At 44.4% G+C, this 19,403-nt stretch overlaps 1 protein-coding gene across 5 annotated transcripts in view; it reads right to left on the bottom strand.

Annotated features, from left to right (window-relative positions):
- SYT16 (synaptotagmin 16) overlaps positions 1–19,403 on the bottom strand; it is a 137,906-nt gene extending 118,503 nt beyond the window's left edge. Inside the window, exons 1-2 of one of the 5 annotated variants that reach the window (XM_065065849.1) lie at positions 19,260–19,335; positions 11,220–11,352 (exon numbers count right to left, since the gene is read on the bottom strand). In XM_065065849.1, the coding sequence (XP_064921921.1) occupies positions 11,220–11,282 (63 nt within the window). In that variant the 5' untranslated portion in view covers positions 11,283–11,352; positions 19,260–19,335. Of the gene's footprint in view, positions 1–11,219; positions 11,353–19,259 lie in introns of all 5 variants that reach the window. The other 4 variants (XM_065065843.1, XM_065065850.1, XM_065065848.1 and 1 more) reach the window with 4 other exon arrangements.

The following is a 19,403-nucleotide window of genomic DNA, read 5'->3' as shown; positions in this document are numbered from 1 at the left end:
CAGGCAGACCTGGAACCTGAAGGAAGAAAACCTAACAGGGAAAGTCCGCTGGGCTCAGAGAAAGCCAAGGTCAGCATCTCAGGGGAAGAAAAATCACTGACTCACAGAATCACAGAGTGGTTGGGTTGGAAAGCACCTCTGGAGATGATCCAGTCCAACCCACCTGCTAATGCAGGTTCATCTGGAGTAGATTGCACAGGATCGTGTCCAGGTGGGTTTGAATGTCTCCAGAGAAGGAGACTCCACAGTCTCTCTGGGCAGCCTGTTCGAGGGCTCTGGCACCCTCCAAGCAAAGAAGTTTCTCCTCATGTTCAGATGGAACCTCCTGTGCTTCAGTCTGTGCCCGTTGTCCCTCATCCTGTTGTTGGGCACCACTGAAAAGAGTCTGGTCCATCCTCTTCACACACACCCTTGAGATATTTATAAACATCAATAAGATCCCCTCTCAGCTTTTCTTCTCCGGGCTGAACAGCCCCAGCTCTCTCAGTCTCTCCTCATAAGAAAGATGTTCCAGACCCCTCAACACCTTTGTAGCCCTTTACATGATTCTCCTCAGTAATTCCTTGCCCACAGTGGCTGGAGCTGAGTCTTCTGCTCTGACCACTCACTGTTGTCACTGCATGGCCCTGGGGAGGGCAGATGAGCAGGACAGTCCCCTTAAATAGTCTGTGATCCCTCCACTCTGACAGGCCGCTTCTGCAACAAGACATTGTCTCCAGCTTTAGGACACTAGTGGTTTCCAAAGACTGGAAAGAAGGCGAATAATTATTGCTGCAACAAGAAAAATAAGACATGGCAGAAGCATGGCATTTGTAGGTCTCGTAGACCTTTTCTTTAAAGGCAGAACTAAAGAAAATAAAGAAAGCAGATAGAAGTGAGAGGAAAAATACTACTTTTCAAAATTATTGTTATGGAAGTATGTATAAACAATTTTCATCTACTCAGGTTGAAATGAGAGCATATTGCATCTTATTTTTCAGCTCAGTCATGTAAAGTTCTGTCTCTGTTATCCACAGCTCTCCTTTTCCTATAACAATCTCTGATTTGCACAGATGGACAAGGTGCACTCTACTTAGAAAACAAACAAACATGTATTTCAAAAGTATCAAAGAGAGTTAAAAGCACTTTGCACAGGGAAAAGCACTATGTAATTTCCACAACATATATAAGATAGCAGCTGTATTTCATTACATTATTGGAAGAAAGAGTCCCTAAACAGAAACAACATATGCAAAGGAAAGTCAGTTGTTTAATGCTGAGTCCACATACAGATTTTTGTGCACACCCAGAGCAACTACATGGGATACTCTTCTCTTTCCTGCTGTGAAAGGCAGGCAGTTTTAATGTGGAAGAAGCATTGCTACTGTGAAAGTTAATAAAAATCCCACTGACTTACAGAGCAACACTGGTAGCACAATCCCTGCTCAAGCACCTGCCTTTTGGATTTCAGCCCCGATACCTCAATGCTCATCACTGGAAGTACCTGCAACGTGAACGAGCCCTGACCCTGTGCACTGCCTCGTGCATGTGTGAGCATTGTGCAGGTGCTGTACAGCCCTGCAGCAAAAGGCAGCCTGCGGCACCTCTGGAAATACAGCAAAGACAAAGCAACAACCCTGACTGCTGGTTTAGAAAGCAGCAGATGTTGTTGTATGCGCCTGTTCTTTGCTTCAGAGCTATCAGCAGAAGAGGGTCACGCAAGCCAAGCGTGCTCTCCAAAACATCCTTCGAGGTGTGCGCACGTGTGCACAGATGCACCTGCACGTGCACCTTTGCAAAGAGAAGCGGAGGCATCTGAGTATGATTTAACTCGCAGCAGCTGCTCAGGGGACAACAGGCTTCGCAGCTCTCGTGTGCTGCGAGATCACGATTTCGGTTCACTTTGCAGAAACATATAAGGTCACAGGCTGGAGATGTGAACTCTCTCATAAAGCAAAAATCCATGCCAAAAGCTCACTAGATCATCAGCCAGCTGCACACAAACTGCTTAATGGGTAGCAAGAAGCTACCGACCCCTTCTGACAGCATCAGCAGCCTCTAGGTTGTGGCTCAACATCCTGTAGAGCAACTTGACATACTGAATCAACACCCTGTCATTCTGGATGCAGCCCTGTAATATTATCTGTAGTCATGTGTGTATGGCACATCTGAGCTCCCACCTAAAATTAATTCAAAACCTTCCAGCAAAAGGAAACTTCACTTCAAGCTGTGCTCTGCTGACATGATGATTTATCGATTTATCTGTCTACAAGGAAAACAGAGAGCACTTCCAGTCAAAGGATATGCTACATTATGAGGCTCTCCTGGAGGAGGGGGAAAACAATGTGAAAACAAGTAGTTCTTCTGTGGACTCTGCTAGATGCACAGGAAGGATGAGTTTTGGTTTGTTTGTCTCCCTAAATCATACATGAATATCCTACAATTTCTTTAAAGCAATTAAAACCTTTTAAAAATTAGTACAGCCTGCCTAATGCTCAAAGCTCCTCTAAAAAAAGAGTCATGTCTTCTTGGTAGAAAAATTTTCACGAATCAAAATTTTCTGTGAAGTATTAATAACAAAATCTTGTATTTAATTCTATATAATTTTTAACTATTTTAAGCAACCATCCTGCAGAGTAAGATTGTTATGAAAAACCCTGGCCATACTCACATCGCAGGGAGGCTGCACTGCCCTCTAGAGTCTCCATCACTTTCTCATTCCAGCATCTGGATGCAGTTTCTATAAAAAATGGCTATAAAGACATCACAGGGGGGAGTGCTTTCTACCAGATATGAAGCATGGCCAATAATGAAGACAAAAGTTCAGACTGAGACTCTTCCAAATGATTCTCAGTGTTATTTTGGACAATAACTCCCCCTCTGCCAACCCTTCCTTCCCCCACCTCAATTCAGAAAGGCATATCTATAAAATAAGGCATTGCATTTTAGGAAGCACTTTCAATATCTCTATATGCTACAGAAATGAAGCTGCTAACAAATGTAAAAACAAATATTGTATTTTTTTCTTACTTGCTCCCTTCCCAGAAGCCACAACTGTTCCACTAACTCAGATCATAGGACAAAGCATCTACCAGACTTCTTCCAGAATAGAAAACTGCTGCACCCAGACCTGCTGCATTCAAACTCTGTGCAGTGCTACAGAAAGATCAATATTGCTCCCATGAGAGCTGTGTTTTGATTTTAAACTAGTTTTAGTTCCTTTCTCTCAAATTTGTAGCGAAAGATTCCCCAACACAGCTCACTACTATACATGCATACCCACCTGCCTGCAGCTAACCACCATCCTTTTTTTCCATTCATAAGCTGGCAAGGAGAAAACAAAATATACCTTAATCCTACATCAAGTATCCTCCACTGATACAACCTCCTAACAACCACATGCGCACATTCGCATCACCCCTGGAGCAAGAGGGGGTCTACAGACATTTCATCCTCTGCACTGGGATTGGCAGAGCATCTTCTACACATCATTTCAGATCTCTTGCTTCACCCCTACTAGTTCTGCATCTGAGCAGCCCCAATGCTGTCCCAACAGGTGACATCTGCCTTCCTACTTTCAAATACACAAATATATTCCTTGTACTTGAATGGTGCTCACAGGCTTTAGCTGATTAGCCTGAAGAAGAGGAGGGTGAGGGGAGACCTTGCTCTCAACAACTACCTGAAAGGAGGTTGTAGCATGGAGCGTGTTGGTCTCTTCTCCCAAGTAACAAGTGATAGGATGAGAGGAAATGGCCTCAGGTTGCACCAGGGAATGTTCAGATTGGACATTAAGAAGCATTTCTTCACAGAAAGGGTTGTGAAGCACTGGAACAGGCTGCCCAGGGCATTGGTGGAGTCACCATCCCTGGAGGTGTTTAAAAGACGTATAGATGAGGCTCTTAAGGACACGGTTTAGTGCTAGATTTAGGTTATGGTTGGAGTCGATGATCTTAAGGGTCTCTTCCCACCAAAATGGTTCTATTATTTCAGGATTCTTCAATAAGCTCCCAGAAAGAGTTATCTTATACCCTAAAAATCATTTGGAGCCTAATGAAGGAACAAAAGGGGATGAAATAAGGACAGAACTCATTCTGTTTGATTTCTCTTTGTCTGTATCAAACTGCACAAATGCTGTGAGAGATTATTCATTTCAAATATGTAATAGATACACACCTGAAGTCACACAGACACAAAGTACCCTTGAAAGAACACAGTGACACGGCCGAGCCAGCCTCCTCAGCTGACCTCCTCAGCATCACAGCAGTAATAGCGAACTCAGCTGTGGAGAAGAAGGTCTCAGCCTCAGAAACCAGATGGGAGAAAGGGAGCAGCAGTAAGGATCACTGGGGAAAAGGAAAAGAAAGGCTGTCCAGTTGCTAAAAGGCACGCTGCAAATTACAAAACCAGGACTGTCAGGACTCCTCTCAAAGAACTTGGAGTTTATATTAAGACTTATGCAGCCATGGGAAATGAAGCATCACTAGAAGTTGGTCCTGGACACTGCCCAGAACAACTGCTGGGTGGCAGTGGGAACATCGAGGGTTCTGTATTGTGCATGCCATTTCTAGGCACAGAGGACAGGGGCATAGAACATAGCTCTTAGAGTTTCTCTGGCTATATGCCAGAGTCTGGAAGAGGACTGAGGTCTCCAGGAGATATCAAGATCCTTTAGTCTGCAGCAAACATCACAAAAGAGGGTTTTAAGGTTTTTCCCTGTTTTCCAAGCTACAAATCATCTCTCCCATGAGGCTTGAGATTGCATTGAAACAACAGCACGTTAAACTCAGGCCATGGCCTAACTAAAGAATCTTGTATGACAACTGGGGCTGCCCAGGGGATCTTCAGACTTCAACAGAAAAGGCAACAGAAAATATGACTTGTCTGATACAAGACACACCATCCAGGATATCACAACCTTGAAGTCTTTAGCTTTGCAAGGCTCAGCGTAACCAAATTCCTGCTCCATCTTATGACACAGGGACTTCCCAAAGGCAAACTTACCCTATAATTTACTCTATAATTAATCTGTAATTTACTTTGTAATTAATTCACTCTATAATTAATCTGTCCCTTCCCTCCAGGCTGGGTCCCCATGACTGACTTTGGCTCTCTCTTGGTTTGGGTTTGATCTCAGCTCATTCTTCTGAAGCGTCTCAGGTGGAAAAGGGAAGCAACTCGCTGTTCAGTAATGATGGCAAAGACCCCACTGTCAGGAACAAGATGTGAATGGACGAACAGGTCCTGGTGTTTAAAATGCTTCCCAATCCTTCTGAAAGTGTTATATTCTCTTTTTTCCATCTTCACCTGCACACTATCTCCTGATCCTCTGTCCTCAGGGATATTTAGACATTCTCAATCTTTTATTTCCCGCAGATGAGGAGCTACATGCATGCAGCTGCCATGTGGATGTAACAACGAGGGTGAGCCTCCGTTCAAAATGAAGGCACCAAAACCCAGAGCCCTGCAGGTAGGTGTGCACTGGGCATCCCAGCTCCCACCACTGTCACTGGATCATCACCCAGCACAGCTCGCGAGCTCAGAGATCTCCATTAACCATAATGGGAGCTCAGATGCCCACCACACACCTTCACAGTGCTTTATTCTCACACCGAATCTCACCTCTGTTCTCAGACCCATCACAATGACATACATATGTTGGGAAGACACACACCTTGCTTTTTTTTTTTTCAATAAAAGTTTGTATTCCCTTTGTTAATTCAGTAGTGTCCGCTCAATGTTTTGTTACTCCTTAGGGAATGGTTGTGGAAACTGCTGAGCAAACTGCAAACACTGAGATACTGTTATCTCTGTCCAAGAGAAAGTTGGAAAGCTTTTAGGCTGGCCAAATGTACATCACATTGAATCACACTCAATTAACCTAATCAAGTATTTCTCTAATGAAAACATACGTTTCTGGCCTGGCAGTTTCTGACTCAACCATAATTCATTCAATGCTAAAAAAAAATAATAGAAAAACCATCTGTCTTCTTTAAATAGAGAAGCTATTTTTACCTTCATGATGAGCCCAAGTAATTATAAAATAAGTGCTGTAGGAAGGAAAAAGGAAAGGGAAAAGGGGAAAGGGGAAGCGAAATAAAAAAGGGGCAAGACAGCTGCTGCCTTGTGATGATCACAGTACAAACATGTTGCTAACCAAGCAGAGTTTAGGCCATACACTCCTCACCCTGCTACACATCATGCAACCTATTGTCATCACATGAGCTGAAGCTACACAGTAGATGCTACAGGGAGGCATCAGGGTTAGAGTGCAAATGAGTGAGATCGGGTGAATGAATATTTACATACTAGAATTGAATGCCAAATCCCAAAGTTCTCAGAAAAGGGTTTATTCTCGAAGGAAATCAGTGGCAAAGTCCCACACAATCGCTATTTTTAGGTGCCAAATTCGAAACTGCAGTACTCAAAATCATCAGTTGACACCTAATCCTAGGGGATCTGACATGTTTTGCATTACAATTCCCCAGGCACTCACCTGCTCACAGAAACTGTGACAGCACCAACCAAATCAGCAGAACTCGCTCATACCTAATCCTTCCCTGAACCCATAACACAGAAACTTCTGCCTACATTTTCCAATAAGCTCATCTATTACCAAAGACATGAAGCACTGTAGGAGATCAAGTGGCAGCACCTTCTCTCCAGCAGCTGCGTGGCTACAGTCAGAACACAGGACAGCTCTGCATGGAAGTTCTGGGTTTGCCTAGAAGGGTCTGAAGCCCGGCAGCCACACTGCCCTGGCCTGTGGAGCCCTCCTGGAGCACAGGATCTCTCAGTAAACCTGCTGGAGCTGCTCCATTTAAAAGCTCAATGGACCCAAGAGAGAGATGCCAAAGGAACGTGACTCCATCGTGCACTAATGAGAGGGTTACCTGGCACAAGACACTCCTAACTTCTTGTTTCCGCTACAGTGGTTGCTGGTGTTAACCACTGAGAACATGGGCAACAGCTCAGGAGCCTGAAGGCTCCTCTTTCCAGTCTCAGAAAGGGACACATCTCCACACTGTGCTGCTCCGTGTCTCATATTGACTGACTGGAAGTGATCCCACTCAGGCTCTTGCCTGTAGGGTTTCCCATGGAGACACCTGGCTGACCACTGGATCTGTGTGACTATTCTGCTTCTGGCCTCACAAAAGCTCATCATGGATCTTGCTGCAGTGCCTAGAAAGGAAACATTCCTTCAGTGTTTCCAATTCATGAGTGAGCACACCAAGCACAACTCCTAATTTTCCATTGCCCTGGCTCTGGAACCATCTAATCATGGACTTAATATTTCAAATAAACTTGAGAAGTCCCAGACTGCCCATGACTTATCTAGTGGTTTCAGCAAGGGACACTTAGGAATGGTGCTCGGTGACTCCCAGCAGACAAGGGCTGCTGAGCAACACCACGTGAGCAAGTGCTCCTTCTCCATCCCAAGGGGCCGGCTCTACTTGACTCTCCTTCCCCTGGTCTCGAGGGAGAAGAAAACACAAACCAAAGCAACAGCAGAAGCTCTGATGGTGTAACTCTGACAGGCAGGAGATGGGAAAAGTTCAGAGGAAAGAACTGAACCGGAAACAGGCAAAAATGCAATAGGAAAGCAAATGAGGAGAAGAAGAATAGCTCTGGAGGTCTGTCCTTGTGCCTTCAGCACACAAATATGTCCTGCTCGGTTCTTGCTGAGGAAGCACTGAGAACCGACCATCTTGCAAGAATCAGTCACCCCTTGTAAGATACGGCTTATTGGCAGACCTTTAATCCACTCCTTTTTCCCTAAAAGGGGGACCTGCAGCTCTGTTGGCAGAGTTGATATCAAATTTAAGTTATCTGTTGTTTTTCTTAAATCTGTAATTCTTGGAATCATGTCATTACAAAAGAGAAATTCAGCTTTGGTTTATATTTTTTTTTCCTAGTTCACATGTTCACCATCCCTGGAGGTGGTAAAGAGACATATTGATGAGGTTCTTAGGGACATGGTTTAATGCTAGAGTTAGGTTATGGTTGGACTCAATGATCTTAAGGGACTCTTCCAACCAAAATGATTCTATGATTCTATGTTTGCAGAAAAAATATCTGAAAACCAGAGGTAGGCAGACTAAAGGTCAAAGAGTCATACAGAATGTGTGTTCTTTTTGAGACTTGAAACTACTGATTTTTCAATATTAGCTAGGAGGCTGGAGAGCCCTGGGTCACGATTTTGGAGCAACGTGGCAATACTCCCACCTTGACCTCCTCACAGGTCCTGAGGGATTTTGTTGAGACACACCTAAACCGATGTTCAGAGTGGTAGTGAACAGCACATCTCTTGCCTCCTCTGTCCCTCTTGACCATGGCAGCACACACTACAGCATGTCCCAGTAATGAAGACAAAACCCATAAGCAGCACCAAACTGGGACGTGTTGAGTTGTAGCAGCGCAGCCAGTACAACCATCAGTTTGGGGACTCCTCCTTCAGGATGGCACTTTCCATTTGTCTTTACTATATTACAACCCTTTGATCATTTTGGAGCACTTTGTCAATTTGGACAGACAAGGTCATGTGGCCAGCCATAAGGTTCCTGGTTAATCGAAAAGGTGGGAGGTTGCCAGTATTTAGGCTAAAATGAGAAGATCATCAGATACAGTCAAGATGCTGTAACTGAGCAGTGGAATCACTGCATTTTCCCACCTATGAAGCACCACTTACTATGGTTCTCCATTATATTAGGTCCACATCATATGGTCCTCAGCTGCATGAAAGTGTTGGCATGTGGCTCTTGCAGCCAGGTAGGTTGACCACCCTTGATACACAGCATCGTGAATAACACAGACAAAAAAGCCTTCGGGCTCTCTGTTCCCTCATTGTGAACTGCCTTAAAAACACGGCAGAACTTCCCAACATAAATTACAGCAATAGAAATACACCTTAATTTGTTTACAGGCTGTCTTCTGACTTCTGCATCATGAAATGCACTCTGCTTCTGTTTAAAAGCCTATGATACAAGCATATAAAATCCCAGTTAAGGGGGAGAATGCTTATTATTTTTATACTGAAATGCGGGTAACAAATCAAGTAACTCAAACTGCACAACAAAACCCAAAGCATTGCTCCAAAATGCTGTGAGCATTTTTACATCTCATCTATTACAGCTTCAGTAAAGCCTTAACAAGCATTTACTTTGAAGTGCAGCGACAGAACTGCTTGGACTCATTTCTCAGCAGGGCTTCCCGCTCCGCTGTATCACCCACATGTGGACTAATGAATATAATTGCAGGGTCAAAGTTACAGAACATCTGAAGTCATTTTTGAAACTGGAAAATAAAATAACTTGTAACTATACCCATGCTTCATGGAGCACACAGGTTTTTTTAAAGGACTGTTTAAATGCACCTATCACAACTTCACTACCTAAACTCTAAGCTTTCATCAAACATCAATAGGTATTTTATCTAAATGTATAGATCCTGAAGCAAATGATGAGGTGAGAATCTCAGCTGCTATTACAAATAACTTCCTAGTCCTTGTGGCAATGAAAAATTGCCTTCTTTCCTTTCATCTGCTCCTCTGGAAAGAAACTCAGAGGATTTCAACTGCCTCAAAACAAGTAAGAGGACAAAAGCCTCCCACACATCAAACATTTTGTGTGTGATTTTTATGGTGATTGTGTTGTGCTTCAGCGTTGACTCAAAGTTTTTAAGCATAAAGCATAACCATAGCATGTTATGCAAAACTGGCTTCTAACAGCAAAGCTGCTTATTTTCAAAAAAAGTTATTGATAGGAAATGTTGGTTCCAAACAATCACTAGGAAACAACAGAAAGGAAATACCCACTCTAGAATAGGCAGTGTTTCATTGCTCTCTGCCATTGTCTGATAATATGTTTTAGGCATTTTGTCCAGTACAAAAGAGCACCAAAAAACCCCATCCAAACCCAACCAAACAATGACAAACCTCAACACAGGAAAACCACTACATCTCAGAAATTCATTGGAAACTCCTGAGATCCAGATACTCTAACCCACAGTTCTGAAAAGTGCCAAAAACACTCCCACTAGCATTTCTCATAGAAAGACAAGCCTTCTTCAAACAGAAGTCCTGCATTGACATCTCTCGCACTGACACAAGCAGTGGCTTCGCTACTATGTGGGTATTTCTGAATTTTCCTGGGATGTTTAATGTTGCAGAGAATCCAACTCCTCAATTTTAAGGCTTGCCCTGTCCTTGGGGATAGAACATCTCAGGACTGCGAGTCATCTGAAATAATTCTCTGAAACTGGGCCAAGTGAATTTTTTCACCTACTACAACTCAAACATTAAACGACACAGCTACTTGGTTTGGAGATGCATGTAAACATATTGTGGAAAACCACTTTTATAACCACATATATCTTACTCCAGCCTATAGGCAGGACCCTCACCTTAATTTCACTGAAGGAGATCTTTGCTAGCAGAAGCAAGTACCTGTCTTGTCCAAAGGCCTCTCTTAATCTTGGTGTCTGTCATCTTTTCTTCACACTCCTTCCCATGCTTTTCTCCAATTTGTAACTGCTGAACTTGAGAAATCCGTTACAATTCTGTCCTAGAGAGGAACTCTCTGCCCACACGTAATTTTATTAAAACCTGTGTTTCTTGAGCGTGACTAGCCATTCTTCTATCAATGACCATCCTGGCTCTTAATTACTGATATTTTGTTAACCTATTGCAAAAAAAAACCTTTCATCTTTGACCATCAGACCAGCAACATCAATATCTGACTTTCATCCACACTGCCAAGCACACCTCATCTGAACATCCCATGCACAACCACCAACTTATACTGACAACTGAGAGAGACCACGTGTAGTTCACTGTTGGCTCTCAAGAGATGGGGAATGCAACACTGACCAAATAACTTCAGTGTCAACTGGCTGCAAAACCACTAAAACACCTGGTCTAGAACCACTAAAGCACCACTAAAGTCTTCAAGACACAGGTCTAAGGAAGCAGATAGATCGTATCTGCAGCCAACACACCAACACGGCAGATAACAAGGTATCTTAACCATGCTTTTGATCCTTAAATAGTCCATTAAAAAGGAAGGATAGCCATATCTTAGCATGTGACTGTCTATGAATCAGGGCTGTGGGTTAATTAGTTAATTTATAATTCCCCTTAGCAGTTTAAACAGCACAAAGTGCTGGAACAGGCTGCAATAAGCAAACCAGGTAAAAGCTGCAGAAAGGGAGCGCCCTCAAGGTAGCCACAGAGCTTTGTGTACCAGGCCAGGGTGATGCCACCTCCTCGCAGGTCCGTGTTTGTTGGCAGGGCTTGTGGCCTCCATTAGCCGCTCCTGAGATTTACTCTTTGCTGCAAGTCTCACTTCCTTGTCTCCTTCAGAGCAAAATTAAATGCTGAAAAAGAGAAAAATCTATTACAAATTGCTTGCTGCGGGTAACAACTGCAGGATCCTGAGAATTACCTTTTAAAAGTGGCTCAAATGCTTATCTTCAGACCAATTTCACAATACCAGCAGGAATCTGCAGTGTGCAGGTGCCCTCTGTCTGTAGAACGTGCCCTCCGCTTGAAGAGCTAATGCTTAGAAATAAAGTACCACACCGAAGAGCATTAAATTCTTTTAGAAAGCTCTTTTCCTTCAATCACAGTGAGAGAACACAAAGGGCTGAGTAGATCTGTCTAAAAGCTACTGGGTTTTAGTTCAGCCACCAAAGATTTTTGTTTCAGCTGTGCAAGCACCTGGTTCTCTGGACAGCATCCACATTTTCACAAGAAATGCTTAAGTGTTTCAAATTTTTCTTTTTGACCAAAATAAGTAGTTTGTGTAACTGCAAAACTGTATTTTTTTTAACATAACAGCCATCTGAAAGCATGTCTGCCAGCTGAGGGATAAGCACTATCTGCAAGTTCCCAGATGCTCTCAAAGCCAATGAGGGCTAATTAAGGCTGACCCCCACTCCTTGGAGGCACCCAGTATCTTGTACATTTGAGTCACAAAACCTCAATAATAATAATAATACAGGTAATAATAATGCCTTGCTTATATATAACACACTTCATTACAGAACACTACAGAAACGGCAAATGGAAACAGGTTCAGGGAGGGGAAGCAAAGTGCCACCATCTCTGAAGAAGTCGGCAGCAGAACAAGGACTGATGCTCAACACAAGCCCCAGCCAAACCTCTTGCCTAGGGGCAAAAGAGGTATGAAAGGTACCAATGGAGGGGCCAGAATGGTGAGAGTACCCTACAAAAGAAAATAAACCAGTCCCATTGCATCTTCGCCTTTCCCCCTGCACTCCTCTCACTAGGAGCTTTCACCAGAGAGCATCATACAATTGATTTCAAGCCAGAAATCAGGACTGTGTTAATGAAAATATGCCATGCAGCTGTTCCACACATGCAATGCAGCTGTGATGCCACAAGCAGAGAAAGGAATAAGTGTAATTTGTTTGTATATGAAGAGGGGCTCTGTGATGCCCTTCCAACACCCTCACTTTGGCCAACTCTATATCCTCCTCAACCTGTCAGTTCTTCAAATCATCTCTCGGCTCACGCATCCCTCCTTTCACAGCTCAAGCTCTTCCTTTGTGGCATCTTCCCATCCTCATCTACACCTTCCTCACCTCCCTGAGCTTCCTAGGAGCTTCCTGTTCTTTCTTTTGCTCCTTTTCACCTTCCAGGCTCAGTCCCTATTTGTTGCTCATCACCCACAGCTCTGCCTGCACTCCAGGTTTACCTTTTGTCCACACTAGATCTTGGCATGCCCTTTCAGTGCTCTTGCTGCACATCTTGGGAATCAGCTGAAACTTCAACATAGCTAAAAGCATCAGTCCTAATTTTGTTTGGCCTAAAATCAGGACATTTTCTTGTCTCAGAACTTACTCTGGGGTTTCACACAGAGGAAGCATCCTAGTTTTTATACAATTTATGGATATGCTCTTTGCAATCTAACCATAGTCTTTCAGCTCCCTAGTCTTTTCCATTTTCCTTCCTGTGAGATGATCTTCTTGGGACTTCACAAATGGCATCTTGTCTTCCTCATACCCACTGAGAAGGCTGCCACAAAGGTCACTTTTCATTGCATTAACCGCGTCCTGCAGCTGGTCACACTGCTGATACACAACATTGCTGTTGGCAGTTTTAACCGACTGTTTACCCGCTCATTTAATGCGTCGACACAAAACCAGTCTGACTTACAGATCCATGTCCATAGCATCCATGACTCATTAAAGTATGTCTGATTTTATGTTTACAGCCACTGTAACAGGTTGAAGACATGCACATCAGATAAATGGTTGATCACTACATCCTCCTGTGAGTGGGAATTCATCTCCCAAAAGCACATGAAGAACAGGCACTGCAAAGTCCGAGTGCCTAGATAGCAAGTAACAATCCCAGTTTGTAGAGTTGGTGTCTTCCCAGCCCCAGAACAGACTAAACTTGAGCCCTGGCTGGATAATTGATCAAACTTTCTCACTGCACCATCAGAACAATCAGCAATAGATCATACAAATGGAAAGCGAACACGAGGTCTCCTTAATGACTACTTAACCCCGTCAATCATGATGACAACCTAAGGCACATAAGAGGCTGTTCTTCAAAGTAAAGCCGCCTGATACATTTGGATAACTTTCCCTGATAGTTATGACTACTCCTATTTACATAAGAATCATCTCCAGAGCTGAGCAGCACCATGGAAGGACTCCACCAACCCAGATGGTACACACTTGTTTTCCACGTGCATGGTAACCAAAACAACACTTTGAGAAAGTAACAGGCAATAAATGATTCAGACTACTGCAGATGGGTCTGTGGGGAGGCGCTGGCATCATTACTTAGAGCAAAGACGAGCCACGGCGTGTTGTTTTGCAAGCCCTGGCACAGCTCACGGCGCTCCTGCTGCCGCAGAGCTTCCAGTGCCACCTCCCAGGGCACCCACAGCCGCACCACCACGCTCGCAAGAACTCCTCCTGAATTGCTTGTCTGCACTGAATGGGACCCATCTCACAGTGACCTACGCAGAGTAAATCAGTGCAACAGCCATTATCAGCAAGGCTCTGGGGCCAGATTTGATTTAAGGTGTCCCACATGCTCAAAAATGTTCAGTTTGGTAGCTCGCTTGTGTCTTCAAACCTCTAAAAATATTTTTTAAAAGCCTGGCTCTAGGGTCCACAAGCACAGCGGCCCTTAAGCTTTTATTTTGCAACTGCATTCCAGTTCTGCAGCTGCAGCACTCCCCATTCTCTCCTCCTAGGCATATAAAGTTGCCTATCTTTGCAAATAATAATGCCCAAAACAAACTCTTCTCAGAGGCAGCATCCCTGGAGAACACACCCCACTTGAATCAAAACAGGAAGGGAAGAGATTTGAAATGTTGTCCAATTTATTTTGCAAGCTGTTTCGAAATCTGGGTATGGTTTTGAATGTTTTCTCATGGGGACAGGTGCATAAGCACAAATACAAGCTCTTTATAAAAGTAACTGTGTTTCCTGTATTCAGAAAAGAACAGACAATTGCAATCAATATTTTCCACAAAGCAGGCATTTTGCAAGATTTGCTTTCAACACAGCCAGATGTGACGTAGGTTGTGATTAGCAGGAATTTAAGCAACTCTACATCAAAATGAAATAAAACAGGTAACACAACAACAACAAAAAAAAACCACCACACACACAAAAACCCACCACCACAAAAACTAATCTAGCAGCTCTGATTATTTATTAATTTCCAGTATCAGGTTTTTCATTTGCATTGATGTGGCAGTACTCAAGAAAGCCTTCCACACTTACGTGTGATTTTACAGTCAGGCATCAAGCATACAGGTGCAAGAGGTTTTATCATTTCTTAGGGCAACCAGCTCACAAGACCCACATCTTCATGCCATCCAGAAAGACACAAGAAGCTAATCAATAAGACTCTGGATTGCAATTTTTGTTTTTTTGAGAAGCATCCACCAGTCTTGCCTGTATTTTCATATTAACAAAGATTTTAAGAGCCAAAAGAATAAGAGTATCCTCCTTGGGTTGCAATACCAGACCTGCATCCCCTTCCTGGCATCTTCTTTAAGGGGAATAATTCACTCAGGATTCAGTTACCGTGCCTGGGATCTTACGACTGCTCTAATAAGAATTAATGCCACATTATGTCACCGTGATACCCATGTACGTGAAATGATACAAATACATAGGTATAGATTGTTTAATTAAGAGCTTGTTCAAATGACCAACAGACCTTTAGCAGAGTGAAGTGTACTTGGGGTGAAACAGAGCCAGCACACTCATTGACACCACAAACAGGGCTGCGAATGTGAAATGTGGTTAAGCCCCAATGCCACAGACCTGTGGTACAGAACTTGGGCGTCCCCATAACGCTGCTGGTTTCTCCACACATCCTAAGCCAGGAAAAAGAAAACCCAGATGCAATGACATGAACTTTCAAATGAAAGCAAATATATTGCCAGTATTAAAAACTACTCTGAACAGTCACGTGTATATCCCTTCTTTTAAATATATTCTCTTAAGATGTTTTTAATTTAAAAATGTACAGAATGTACTTAATACTGTGAGGATACCATAGAACCATAGAATCATTTAGGTTGGAAATGACCTTTAAGAGCATTAAGTCCAACCATTAATGTAGCACTGCCAAGCCCACAACTAAACCTAAGCACCATATCTACATGTCTTTTAAACACCTCCAGGGATGATGACTCCACCACTGCCCTGGGCAGCTTGTTCCAGTGCTTCACAACCCTTTCTGTGAAGAAATTCTTCTTAATGTCCAATCTGAGCCTTCCTTGGTTCAACCTGAGGCCATTTCATCTCATCCTGTTACTTGCTACTAGGGAGAAGAGACCAACACCCTCCATGCTACAACCTCCTTTCAGGTAGTTGTAGACGGTGATAAGGTCTCTCCTCATCCTCCTCTTCTCCAGGCTGAACAGCCCTCAGCTGCTCCTCAACAGACTTGTGTTCCAGACCCTTCACCCTTCTTCGGACACACTCCAACACCTCAATGTCTTCCCTATAGTGAGGGGCCCAAAACTGAGCACAATGTTTGAGGTGCACCCTCACCAGTGCCAAGTACAGTGGAACAGTCACTGCCCTGGTCCAGCTGGCCACACTATTCCTGATACAAGCCAGGATGCTGTTGGCCTTTTCGGCCACCTGGGCACACTGCTGGCTTATATTCAACTGCTGTCAATCAACATCCCCAGAGCCCTCTCTGCCAGGCACTTTCCAGCCACTGTTCCCCGAGCCTGCAGCGCTGCCTGGGGTTGTTGTGACCCAAGTGCGGAACCCAGCACTTGGTCTTGTTGAACTTCATGCAGTTGGCCTCAGTCCAAAGATCCACCCTGTCCAGATTCTTCTCTAGCACTGATCTGAACTGTGTCCAAGCTATACTCATCTCAAATTGAGTTGCAGCCAAAGTTACTGGAGAACAAACCTTCCTCGCTTCTGATCCTTCAGCCAGTAGGAACAATGAATTATTTAACAATCAAAATCTGAGCAGACTGCTGTAACACATATCTCTGATCACCTCAAGTTGTCATCACTACCACCTCTTCTGGCAGCGCAGAATCACAGAAGAATAGAGACCCTCTGGCTATTATTCCCTTCTCTGAGGACCAGCTCTGACACAAGGACAGAAGTCAACACTAGCTGAGCTATCAGGATGCTCCCAAAGAAAACCCCCAGTTCTGCTGATGATGCCACTGCTGCAGGCAAGAACAGGCAGGGTTGGCATCTGTTAGATATAAATTTGCCCACTTTAATAAAAATCATAGTTTATATCTGAGTGGAATTTAATACAAGTACACCAAGTCCAAGGAACACCAGATTATTCATGTTAAGGCTAGGATTCCCTCTGGTCTTTTTTACTTCAGATTATTCTTTCTCAGTCAAAACATTTAATGATTTTCAAACAGATGAGTAATTAAGTGTTAGATATGCTTACCAAGATAAGACATTGCAAGCCACCAAGTAACTTAATGAATGCAAAGCACATGAGTAGCCTTGAAAGCAGGACACCCCAGAGCAAGTATCTCAAGTTTAAAGGACGACTAAGAGCAGGGTGGAAAAAAATTAAGTTTACCAGGTCTGGAGTGGCACACAAAACATTGGGCAGTGGAAGATACTTGAGTGGCTCTGGACCAAGTCAGACGGGTTTAGTAGGGCTTATTAGCTTGGGACTTGCTGCAGCACCAGCAAGAGGAGGTGGTGGCACCAGCAAGAGGAGGTGGTGGCCCCAGGACAGCAACACATGGAAGGAATCTCAAGAAACAGCAACTAACACAGCACCAACATTCCCAATTTTCTGAAGTAAAGCTCAGCTAAAAACACGTTGGGAAATGACGATCCACACCAGAGCTTCAACACCTGAACCATGAGATGATGCATACATCTCCAAGCTGCCTTCTTACACTTAAAATCACTGTATCAGCTCTTCACCATCGCAGTGATCAATGCACGGATCATGGTGAATCCCATCCCTTGCATTTGTTGGGCTTATGAGAAGTTACCTTACAGCATCATAAAACTGCTTAATGTTCTGTTTGCTGCTTTCTAGGTTCAATCTTCTCACACAATAAAACAAGAGCATAACATGATGAAGTTAAAATTCTAGAAAAAAAAATAAACGCTAATTTCCCCTCACTAGAAAGAACACTGACCTTCTGGGTGCTCAGGTCTGATCTCAGAGCTACAACCTACAAAAGGAAGTATCACTTGGTGTTCTTCTCGCCCCTGTTACAATGCCAGGCTGGGAGAGCCTGTCCTCATGGTCCTGAACACCTGAGACCGACAGCCCAGGATCCAGGAGCTCAGCTGTTCCCACACCTTAACCAGTCACCCACCAACCACCTCAGCCCAAAGACTGAGCTCACTACCAGAAGAAGACCTTAATTAACTAAATGATGCCTCTTGTAAGTATTTGGAGGAGACAGAGTTGCTCTTGTTTAAGAAACAAAGCAATAGTTCTCCTGACTTTTGGGTCGAAGGACGTCTAATTAACTAAATACTGTACAATTATCCACTTTGTATTTGTGCAGCAGGAACAGACCTGAAAAACCATCCCACGATATTTTTATTAGTTTGTAAAATGCTATAACATGTAAGTAATTATAATTATGTACTGAGCACTATCAATGCCTTTGGATCTCTGCTTTGAGGATCTACCTAATAAAACAACAGATTCTGCTAGGTTAAAGTGTATTATTACTCTGAACAAACCAGGTCAGTTTCTAGTTCTCCTAAGACCATCTTGAAGCACTGAACAACTCCACATCACATCAGCCTGGGCCTTGCCCAAGATGACCCTTCCTTAGCAACACAGCCTCAAAAGAAAAGAAGGAACAGCAAACACGAGTGAACATCACCAAGTGACGAAAGGAAGCGAGAAATTAGACTCCTCATTAAGTCAAATCTTTTGGAAAAACTCAAGCCTAAGTTTTTGTTCCTGAGAGCTTATAAACTGCCACACGCCATCCTGACATCTCTTAATGGCTCACATAATTATTTTCCCCCAACCTGGCAAAAGATACAGCGAAATCCACCTAGCAGTTTTCAGTAAGCATTGGTGTTGGTGTTTCTACGGTAAATAAGAAGACTGCCAGGGCTGTGGCTAACAGTAGCAATTCAGGTTTTTTAACTTGCTGGTGCTGTGACCTGAAATATTAAGAGAAATACCTGCCCTCCATGCAGCAGCATCAATGCTGAAGCCAAGACCTAAGCCAGGGTGATACATGTTATCAAGCAACAGCCTAATCGATCAAAAAACAGAAGGTGAATATCCCTAAAATTATTCATATTACAGTGTGGTCAGACAACCCAAAAAATCAGTCTCTCAGGCACAGGCAAGTCTCCCGTAATTACAAGAACACCTGTTCTTCATTAGTATCTTAAAAGCAGGCTTTCCTGTTCCTTTATTCTCACTAAAATTCCTGTCCATGTGCATCCACCTGCCATCGCTTCCCGTGTGGAAGGCACAGACGCACACACCATCATCACCATCTTCATCACCACCATCATCCCCTGGGAGAACCCGGCGGCGGGAGGAGCGGGCACCGCCGGGCTTCCTTCGGGAGGGGACACACAGCGCCCAAACCCCCTTCTCCCGCCCAGCCGGTCACCGCAGCCCCGGGCCCCGCTGCGGATCCTCCCCGCCGCTCCCATGGGCAGGGCCGCCGCAGCGGGGCCCGGTTTCACCCCGCCGTGCCCGCTCCCCGCGGCTCCCCCGCGGCAGGTGCCTGAGCCGCCTCCCCGGGGAGGCCGCCCCCGCCCCGGGCGCCGCCCGCACTCACCGTCCGTCTCCATGGCCGTGGCGCCGGCCCGGCCTCCCGCGCTGGCTGCCCGATGGCGGCGGAGCCCGGCGGGCGGGGGGAGGCGGCCCGGGCCGCCGCCGGCAGCGGGGAGGGGGCGCGCTGACCCGCACGGCGCCGCCTCGG

This window comes from Columba livia, chromosome 5 (genome assembly GCF_036013475.1).
Source record: "Columba livia isolate bColLiv1 breed racing homer chromosome 5, bColLiv1.pat.W.v2, whole genome shotgun sequence".
Classification (NCBI taxonomy): domain Eukaryota; kingdom Metazoa; phylum Chordata; class Aves; order Columbiformes; family Columbidae; genus Columba; species Columba livia.
The sequence above is the reverse complement of the archived record's forward strand: the minus strand, read 5'-3'. Positions and strand labels throughout refer to the sequence as shown.